The sequence below is a fragment of the Cyprinodon tularosa genome, unplaced genomic scaffold (genome assembly GCF_016077235.1).
Source record: "Cyprinodon tularosa strain WSP-4 unplaced genomic scaffold, ASM1607723v1 ctg296, whole genome shotgun sequence".
In the NCBI taxonomy this organism is placed as follows: domain Eukaryota; kingdom Metazoa; phylum Chordata; class Actinopteri; order Cyprinodontiformes; family Cyprinodontidae; genus Cyprinodon; species Cyprinodon tularosa.
The window spans coordinates 308,290-318,766 of record NW_024039003.1 but is presented as its reverse complement, the minus strand read 5'-3'; the positions used below and the strand labels follow the sequence as shown (position 1 = coordinate 318,766).

General features: G+C 36.5%; 1 protein-coding gene across 1 annotated transcript; it reads right to left on the bottom strand.

Moving 5' to 3' along the window:
- Positions 1-1,128: 1,128 nt before the first annotated feature.
- si:ch73-330k17.3 (IGFBP domain-containing protein) lies at positions 1,129-4,286 on the bottom strand. The gene is made up of 4 exons (XM_038291186.1): positions 3,823-4,286; positions 2,016-2,103; positions 1,751-1,940; positions 1,129-1,392 (listed from the first exon to the last, which is right to left on the bottom strand). The coding sequence occupies exons 1-4, from the start codon at positions 4,148-4,150 to the stop codon at positions 1,348-1,350; spliced, it is 651 nt and encodes a 216-aa protein (XP_038147114.1). The 5' UTR covers positions 4,151-4,286; the 3' UTR covers positions 1,129-1,347.
- Positions 4,287-10,477: the final 6,191 nt, after the last annotated feature.

Here is a 10,477-nt window from a genome sequence, read left to right as displayed (position 1 = left end):
ACTTTGATTATATATTTTTTTGCAGTGGAAACTGTTTATATAGTGCACTGCAAAAACAATCTAAAAATGAGTAAAATTGTCTTAAATTAAGTGTATTTACCCTTAATTTGAGTAGATAAATAAGAAGATTTGCCAATGGAATGAGTGTTTTTTACTCTTTAAATAAGATAATTAGATAATATGCACTTGAAATAAGACAATGCAATTGTATTTTCTTATTTTAAATGTAAATTGTCTTGTTCCATTGGCAAAGTGTCTCTTTTATCTCCTCAATTCAAGAACAAATGCACTAATTTTAAGAAGAAATTACTTATCTAGATTTTGTTTTTTTCCAGTGTGTCTATCTGCAATGATTTATAGATCAATTTCTCCATAAAATACGACTATTTGCTAAAACATAATGAAGATGGAACTCTGCAAACTGCACGAAACATTTCAAGTGTGTGAAGTTACACTGGAAAAAATTGAAATCTAGATAAGTTATTTTTTCTTAAAATAAGTGCATTTGTTCTGGGATTGAGGAGGTATAAGAGACATTTTGACAATGGAACAAGACAAATTACACTTAAAATAAGAAAAAAAACAATTGCATTGTCTTATTTCAAGTGCATATTATCTAATTATCTTATTTTAAGAATAAAAATGCTCATTCCATTGGCGAACTATCTCATTTACCTACTCAAATTAGGGGTATATACTCTTAATTTAGGACATTTTAACTTATTTCTAGCTTGTTTTTCCAGCGTAGGAGGCAGAGGCTGAGGCGTTTCTTGCAAAAAAAAGGTTCATATTAATTTAACGTCCTCAGACAGAAAGGTAGAGCTCTGATTGAGGCATTTTGGTACATACATTTTTACCTTACAATAATCCCATCACACACACACTCCCCCCCAGGGGAACCAACCCACCCCCCACATATGGAGGAAAAATAACACATTTGGAGGAAAAATAACTTTTTTCTTCCCTTTATGCCTTTAAAGGAAGCTGTGTGACTCATTCTTATCTCTCATGACCTTCGTTTGGAGCCTGTGAGGCTAAGAACAGACATATCTCAACATTTTTTACTCCACATGTGTATTCAGGTATATAAAATATAAACAGGATGACCATTAAAAAAGGCCCAGACACTCAATTATCACTTAAATGTTTATTTTGCAAAAATGTAAACAAAGTTATTTTACAATTTACAATTTACATCTCAAAATGAGATCACATTTATTCTCCAGGTATTGATGTTAGGAAGATAGCTGCCTTTTTTCCTATATTTTGCTACATGAACTTGTGAAGTTTCTCCTTTGGTTTCATTCATCTCCTCCTGCGGTGGTCTTACAGGCGCGTGATTGGCTGTCAGCAATCCGGCACCAAACACACTAAACGCCCTTCGCCATTATTCTGAAACGAAAACAAAACACGTTGGAACGAAACAGTGTAAAGTTTTGTTGGTGCACTGGAAAAATGATCTAGAAATAAGTAAAAATTTCTTAAGTTAAGCGTATTTACCCTTAATTTGAGTAGGTAAATGAGATAGTTTGCCAAGGGAATTAGTATTTTTACTTTTAAAATGAGATAATTAGATAAAATGCACTTAAAATAAGACAATGCAATTGGGTTTTCTTATTTTAAGTGTACATTTTTTTGTTCCGTGGGCAAAATGTCTCTTTTACCTCCTCAATCCAAGAACAGAGGCACTTATTTTAAGAAAAAATGGTTTATCTAGATTTGGATTTTTTTCCAGTTTTTCTCCTCTCACCTGTATGTCACTGCTGCAGGCAGGATGACCTCTAAGGTGATTGTGAACACACCTGCCGAAGCGGTGCATGCAGGCCGAATCGGAGGGCGCGCAGCTGTGAGGGCATGAAGGCCGCCTCAGCGTGAGGCAGCTGGAGCAGGAGGTGTGCTGGCAGGAGCCCTGGCATGCCTTCTTCTCAAGGGATGCAAACCTGCAAAAATAACAGTTACAGTTTCCAATCCAGACAGATTATAAAAGGCTTGGACTGCAGGGTTAATGTAGTCACCTGGCAGAGCAGATTGCAGCGGGGTTAGCCTGGCAGTACTCCTTGGTGCATTCTGGGCTGCAGCTCTCTGGGTTCAGGCTTTCAATCACTGTGCAACAGGAAATACAATCAGCCCAGTTTTCTAAAACAAAATCCCCAGAAGCTCCTGCTGTAGGATGCATGACATCGATTCCTATCGGTGACGGTGACACTTCTTTTCATCACCGACAGATAAGAGGTATGATTATGTGAGCGGAAGCCTTTGGATCAAAGGAAGCCTTGACCACGCTATCAGCCTTCGCAGCTCATAAACGTAGTTTACCATATTGGCGTCGTTCCCATTGCAACCCCACGTACAGATCGAATGCAACGGAGTGTGCAGGGGCGGTGGCCCAGGCAGGGGCGGATTTAGGAAAATTGGGGCCCTAGGCAAAGACAGGCAGGGGGCCCTATGAATGTAGTCGCCAAAGTCTCCAGTAGCAGAAAAAAGTCGCTAAATTTGGCGCTAGGAGCTTTTTTTAAATTAAAGTGCTAGAGGAGCCTAAAAAGTCGTTAAAATGCGACATCGCTCTTTGCATCTTTTTTTTTTTCAAATGTTTGCTGCTGTCCTTTTAGCGAAAAGATTTTTATCAAAAAAATAATTAAAGTGCACAAGTAAGGAATAGGTGTGTTAGCCATATATTTTAACAGAGTTTTATAGGGCCCCCCAGGAACTTGGGGTCCTAGGCAACTGCCTAGTATTGCCTAATGGTAAATCCCCCCCTGGGCCCAGGGTAGCATCAGGAATGGAGCATTCCATATTTAAAAAAATAAAATAATAATAATAATCTCTATCAGCTGTTTCCGTGCTTTAATGCCAGAATCTAAAACTCAGATAGAAAGAGAACGGCTCTTTGTGCCACTCCATAAAAACCCCAAATAAAATTAAACAATAGAGAAAAAATTATAAAAAATGATCAAAATGAATTTGGCAAAACATGGAAGGTTTGTTTTTTTTTCGATTGAAGAAATGCAGGAGATTGCAAACTTCTTAAAACCATCTGAAGTTGCTATAGAATAATCTCTGTCTATATGGTTATTTTTCTCTTAATCTTAATTGGCAGCAACTGCAAAAAGTTATTAAAAGTTCTATGTCTGTTTTCACAAAAATAGAAGTAGAATATAGAAATTCCTAATGTATTCTAGTTAAGGTCTGACCAGTCAACATTTCTAGATAATAGGAAGTTCTTTATGAAAATGCAAACAGGTAATAGTTCATAAACGAGTCAACTGACAGATCTTTGTTTTGACGCCCTTTAATCCATGCTGCCCTGAGCAGAAAGCCTTATTGCACTGGAAAAGCGATCTAAAAATAAGTAAAAATGTCTTAAATTAAGTGTATTTATCCCTAATTTGAGTAGGTAAATGAGATAGTTCACCAATGGAATGAGTATTTTTACTCTTAAAATAAGATAATTAGATAAATTGCAGTTGAAATAAGACAATGCAATTGTGTTTTCTTATTTTAAGTCTAAATTGTCTTGTTCTATTGGCAACATGTTTCTTTTAACTCCTCATTTCAAGAACAAATGCTCTTAGTTTAAGAAAAAATTACTTATCTAGATTTCGATTTTTTCCAGTGTGGCCATTTGGAAAACTGCCGTAAAAAAAGCTTTTTTATCTGTTAAATTTGATGTATATAAATACATTACATATTTTTAAGGCACCAGTAGCTAAAAATATGCTAATTTATTACAGTTCATCTCAGTTTAACTTTAAAATCTTCATCATTTTCAATCATTTTCTCTCATAAAGTGAGAAAACGTATAAATGTGGGCGTTAAGCTCACCTGCCTTACAGACCCCCTTCCTCTCTGCTCCTGGTTTATCAGCTGCTGGCGCCTGATGAATGCACACCAGCCCCTCGTCACACTTCCCCAGATAGTCCCAGTTCCCCCCGCAGGTCTCCCCCTCCATCCGGGCGCAGACGGGGCAGCAGCCGCAGACGCCCGTCGTGACGCCACCTTTGCACTGGAGCCTCAGCGCCCGCTTGGAGGAGCAGTGTATCTGCTCGCAGGGCGGGCAGTGTAGGGTCTGAAGCTGCCGGGCGTCCCCAGGGAGGATGTCCTCTGTCCCCAACACCCCTAACAGGCAGCACACAAGGAGGAGCGTCCACATGTTGGAGTTTACGCCCTGCAGTCCTGCAGTGGAGGGAACCCGGCAGCTTTTATAGTCATGAGGACCTGGAGGGTCAAACCAGTCAGGCTCTGTGAGGCACAACCTCCTGTGGCAGCCAATAGATGAGGAGGGGGGGGGGGGGGGGGGGGGGGGGGGGGGGGGGGGGGGGGGGTGTTGATCAGCCCCTCATCTTATCTTCACACTATCAACAGAAAGAGTTTTCTTAAGAAACAATTTGTTCTCCTGAACACAGTTAGATAAGCGAGATGAAGCTGGAAAGACTGGCCCCCTTTGTGTTTGGAGTCACATGACCTCTGAGGGGGCAATTCACTGTACAATTACGATCAGGTAATGACCCGTTTCTCAAAAGAACAAAAGATTGAGACAACAACAGGTTATCTGATCAAGACAACCGGTGAGTAAAAACTGGCAGGATGTGAACAATAAACGACGGTTCCCGATATATCCCGCTGCTCAGCCAACAACTCAGGTTCTTACACCTTTCTGTCAAATCATCAAATTTAAATATCATTTTAGAAAATGTTTAGCATCTTTTAGATATTTTGAAAAAGCAGGTGGTCCTCATAATCCCAGATTATGAAGCAAGAAAATATTCAAAGAACTGACGCTGGAAATCCATTTTCTAAGCCGTTTAAACTAAAAAGAATATATATATATATATATATATATATATATATATATATATATATATATATATATATATATATATATAAAAATATATATGTGTGTGTGTTATGGATATATACATAAAACTGTTTACATTTCTTTGTTGCTTTCATGTTTATTTTCTCTATACTTAAACATTATTTATTATTTTCATGAAATTCTCTTTATAATTGTGCCTTTATTTTCCTGGAAGGCTTCTTCGATTAAAATGTGATAAAAATGTGATCGAGTGGTTCTATAAAAGTAAAGTCTGGTTAAATTAGTTGTTTATAAAATTAATTAATGAGGAATTATTGTTGAAAATATTCAGTGATCTATGAAATGATTCAGAGTCAAACATTATTTCATTGAAATAAAATAAATCGACTTGTTTGTGTAGTAATTATTTATTTCAGGTACCAGTTTTATTTTTATTTTTGAGGGGTTTTATTTTATAAACAACCTAAAACCTTTAGATCAAACAAACATTTATCACACTGGGTCTGAAATATTTTGCTGAAATTTTTTTTTATTTGTTGGATTATATAATAATTCTTAAATAGATACATAAAAGATAGATAGATAGATAGATAGATAGATAGATAGATAGATAGATAGATAGATAGATAGATAGATAGATAGATAGATAGATAGATAGATAGAAAATAAAAGTTTTAGTGCAGATAGAAAAACAAAAAAGGCAGAACTTCTGGGCGGTGGAAGATATTTAGATTTTAGATGAATTACATTTTATTTTCATTATATTTTATTACAGAACTAAACTGGTAAATCAAGACTAAAGTTTGATTTTAGATTTGATCCATTAAAATTTATTTTTGTTTGCCCATATTGAGTGTTTAAAACTATAATGAAAAAAAAAGTTTTTACTGTAAAATTTGCAGTTTTCAGAAATATTTTTTCTAAAACGCGATTATTGGATTTTTTTCTGACTTTTTGTAACTTTTGAAGTTTTATGGAAAAATGAATTCCTTTGGTCATAAGAATTCATTTTATGTTGGAGAAAGAAAATCTTTTTCTTCGGTTTTATTGTTCAAATTGGTATAAAACAGCAAACTATCTAAAATCCATCTGCTTTGGTTATTTAGTTTAGAAAATATATTAAATGTATAAAAACATTTTAACAACTGTGTTTCCATATGTTTTCATTACACTAAAAGAAGCACTTATTTTTTATTTATTTTTTTGCTTTTTAAGAAGGTTTTTTTATTTCTACAAAACATTTTTTTTCTTTTCAGAAATTTCTTGAAAGTTTTTTTATCTGGATAAGTAAATTAACATTTAAGCAAATGTTAAAATACTCAAAATAGAAGGAATCCAACAAAAAGTGTTTAGATGTGAATGCATTTTATTTTATGATTAAACTACATAAAATAGACCAAAATGTAAAAAATTTGACCATAATTATTCAAAATCAGTAAAATATTATTTGTTAAAAGTCTCATTCCTTCTAAGCTATTTTAAATTTCAAACTAAAAGACAGAAAGTGAACGTTTTAACGATAGGAACATTTCACCAATAAATTGTTATATATTTTTAAGGGAATTATTTAAAATTGCATAATAGTAAAAGTCAGGTGAAACCATCGCTGCCATGACGTTAACGCGTTGAATCTTTATGGGTTAATAGTTATAAAGCTCACACTAATAACATTAGAAGTTCAATAGTAGCTAGAAAACAGAAAAAAACTGTAAAGAGCGGAAGACTTTAAAACATTTAAACATCATAACATTTATGTTTCACCGCATTAAATCAGCTCTGCAGAACTTCTGCATCACCATCCATGAATCCTCTTTGTCTTTCCTTATAAAAACTGAGGAAGATTCCATAAATCTCTTCAATATAGAATACATTTCACGTGTTACCAATTAAAGGAAAGACGATGGAGTCTGTAAATTGGACCATCGTTTCCCTTTCCTCTGTATTCCATTTATAAGTCAACCATAGTGCATAATAGTTTCTTTTGTTTATGTTAAATTCTATGAATAAATCAAACTGACTAATTGAGAACAAAATGTGTTCCGTTATTTCAGATTACCTCTATTTTCAGTAAAACTGAAGTTCCTTTTTGTTTTAATAGATTTTTGCCAAGTTTCAGATCCTTCCAATATATTGTGAAATCTGTATCCATTCTTGCCTGAAGTCTAATATAATATAAATTAGTGTTGCGCCGATGCCATTTTATGACCCCGATACCGATGAAAGATACTTGGCCGTGCAGTTTCAGCCGATACCGATACCATCTGTGTGTAAATATGAAGAACTGCAGACTACTTGGATGTAAAATAATTTCCATCAAAGCTTTGTCATGCTAACCTGACTCCGCCAGATGGATTTGCTCCCCATATCCATCTGGAAACCTTCGGTTGAAGTAATTTTGGGAAGGGGCGAAAATACTGGTTAGCTGATTGGCCTATGTTGGTGATAGACGGGCCAAATAAACCAATCAGATCAACGAAGCATATGACGTACTAACAGAGCGACGACGAAGAGGAGCCAATTGATAGATCAAACTCTTGCCGAAACCAGTCGGGAGAAGAGCAAAAACATCTTTTCCTCTGAGAAAAGCCTCCAGAGCAGTGTTTTGCTCTTCTTTCAGTGCAGAAATACTCTGTAATTCCCATAAAACTTGCTCGATAGCCACGCTAACGCTAGTTTCATCGGCTGAAGCCGCCATGTTCTTTAGACTGAACTGTCGCGCTTCTCGTTGCGTCACACCTCAACCCGCCTCAAAGCCAACGCTGATTGGACGTTCGTTTGGTGAACGGCTCCAAATTGTCTTTAACGGAGAGTCTCCAGACTGATCTGCGAGTGAAACCTTGAAAGCTCGCGAGATCAGGATGGTCTCACGAGGCTAATGTCAAGCTGCTGCCTACCTTCGTTAAGCAGGAAACAGACTAAAACAAAGTGAATCCAGTAGAACTTTTTACCTAGAATGGGTGACAATAGTTGAATAAACTTCTGGCTCTCAAAATGGTATCGGTGCCCTATTGGTTGGCACTCGCCAATACCAATACCACCATTTCAGTGCTGGATCGGGGCCCCGCCCCATACTGGTATCGGTGCAACACTACTATAAATAAATGAAATTAAAACCCAAAACATTCTTTTATATAATTTAACCCAAAGGTTTCTTCTAAGAGAAGTTAATATAAATGTTTTGAAGCGATCCAGACAGCCCTGACATGAACCGTGTGTGGAGGGAGCAAATGATTAGGGTGATGGTAAGGAGGCCTTCCAACCATGGAGCTCGTCAGAAAAAGATAAAACGATAAATAATTAGATACAGAAAGCAGGTCAGCAGAGAGAAGAAGGGTTTGATTTGATTGCTGCAGAGCCAATTACGATTTTCTTGTGAAGATTACTGAAAAATATGTTTTTACTCTTAAAAATATAATATCAGGATTACATCTTTTAAAAACTGCTAATCCTTTCTTACTGCTTTCATCTTTTGAGAGACCAGATTAGAAGCAAACCATCTGAATAAAAAGAAAAAACGTATTTTTGGCTAAACTCAGCGATGAATTAGAGCATCACTGAAAAGGTGGTTTCAGTTTTGCACATCAACTTAAAAAGTAGAACTTCTATAGATTCACAGCGCAACAAAATCTGGCTGAATAATTAACTTTTGTGCACGTCGGATGTTTGGAGCATGAAGCCTTTTGCCTTCTACCGTGTAAAGTCTATTTCCTCCTAAATTAAGTTTCATTTAGGAGGGGGGGAAAAAACTAGTGAATTGCAAACAGAAAACATCTCCATTCATTTTTTGATATATATTTTTATTCACTTTTAAAAATTTTATTTCAGTTCCCAAACTTTTGGGTTTCTGACTCAGAAAATGGAACCAGAATGAACTCTTGATCCAGATTATTAGTTTGAATACAAACAATTAAAAATAATTCTTTTAACCATAGGTATAACGGTAATTTTAAGTGATGCATCCTCATCACATAAATATGCTTTATCATCAATCCTTATCATATATAGATATATCTACACTCACCGGCCACTTTATTAGGTACACCTGTCCAACTGCTCGTTAACACTTAATTTCTAAGCAGCCAATCACATGGCGGCAACTCAGTGCATTTAGGCATGTAGACATGGTCAAGACAATCTCCTGCAGTTCAAACCGAGTACGTGGAACTTTGAGGCAGATGGGCTACAGCAGCAGAAGACCACACCGGGTGCCACTCCTTTCAGCTAAGAACAGGAAACTGAGGCTACAATTTGCACAAGCTCATGGAAATTGGACAATAGAAGATTGGAAAAACGTTGCCTGGTCTGATGAGTCTCGATTTCTGCTGCCACATTCGGATGGTAGGGTCAGAATTTGGCGTCTACAACATGAAAGCATGGATCCATCCTGCCTTGTATCAACGGTTCAGGCTGGTGGTGGTGGTGTCATGGTGTGGGGAATATTTTCTTGGCACTCTTTGGGCTCCTTGGTACCAATTGAGCATCGTTGCAACGCCACAGCCTACCTGAGTAGTGTTGCTGACCATGTCCATCCCTTTATGACCACAATGTACCCAACTTCTGATGGCTACTTTCAGCAGGGAAATGCGCCATGTCATAAAGCTGGAATCATCTCAGACTGGTTTCTTGAACATGACAATGAGTTCACTGTACTCAAATGGCCTCCACAGTCACCAGATCTCAATCCAATAGAGCATCTTTGGGATGTGGTGGAACGGGAGATTCGCATCATGGATGTGCAGCCGACAAATCTGCGGCAACTGTGTGATGCCATCATGTCAATATGGACCAAACTCCCTGAGGAATGCTTCCAGCACCTTGTTGACTCTATGCCACCAAGAATTGAGGCAGTTCTGAAGGCAAAAGGGGGTCCAACCCGTTACTAGCATGGGGTACCTAATAAAGTGGCCGGTGAGTGTATATATATATATAGATATATAGTATAGTCTTCCAGTATGTAGGCCATATGTTACCTCATAATGTAATATTTTAATCATCTGAGAAATCGGTATGGAAGAAAAACAGTCTCATTGAAATATATATTTTTTTATATACCGAATTTTAAACTTTGAATTTCTGCAGGCAATTTTTTTGCAGCTGAATTTTTTGCAAGTGAATTTTTACCAGATAAAAATTCAGTGTTTAAAATTCTGTTTAAAAATTTCAGTATTTAAAATACGGAGTAAAAAAAATGGCAGATTTTTATTAGATTGTTTTTCTTCTATAGTAAAGAGTCTATAGAGTAAGAAATTTTATTTGGACATTTTATGTCCCCACACATTTGCACTGTATTCACGTTCCCGTCACTTTGAGCTCCTTCCATCACGGCAGAGTCCGACTTCCTTATGCCCAGAAAATGTGTACAGAAATGATTTTGTTCACTCTGCCATCAAAGAGTTGAACAAGTTGTACATTTCTCAGTCTGTTCTGCAATGACTATGACCCCTGGATGACTGAGAACCTTCATCAGCATTTGTTCTGCTTCCTTTTCCTTGATCAAGTGAATCTGCTGCTCTGTCTGCAATTAACTCTTTTATAATTGTATTTTAATCTATTTTATGACTGTCGTGTGTGAGCAAGCCAAAGACAAATTTCTGCAAACATAAAATAAAGTATTTCTATTCTAAATGCATTAATATTCCTATCAAAAAGGAAACGTTAAAG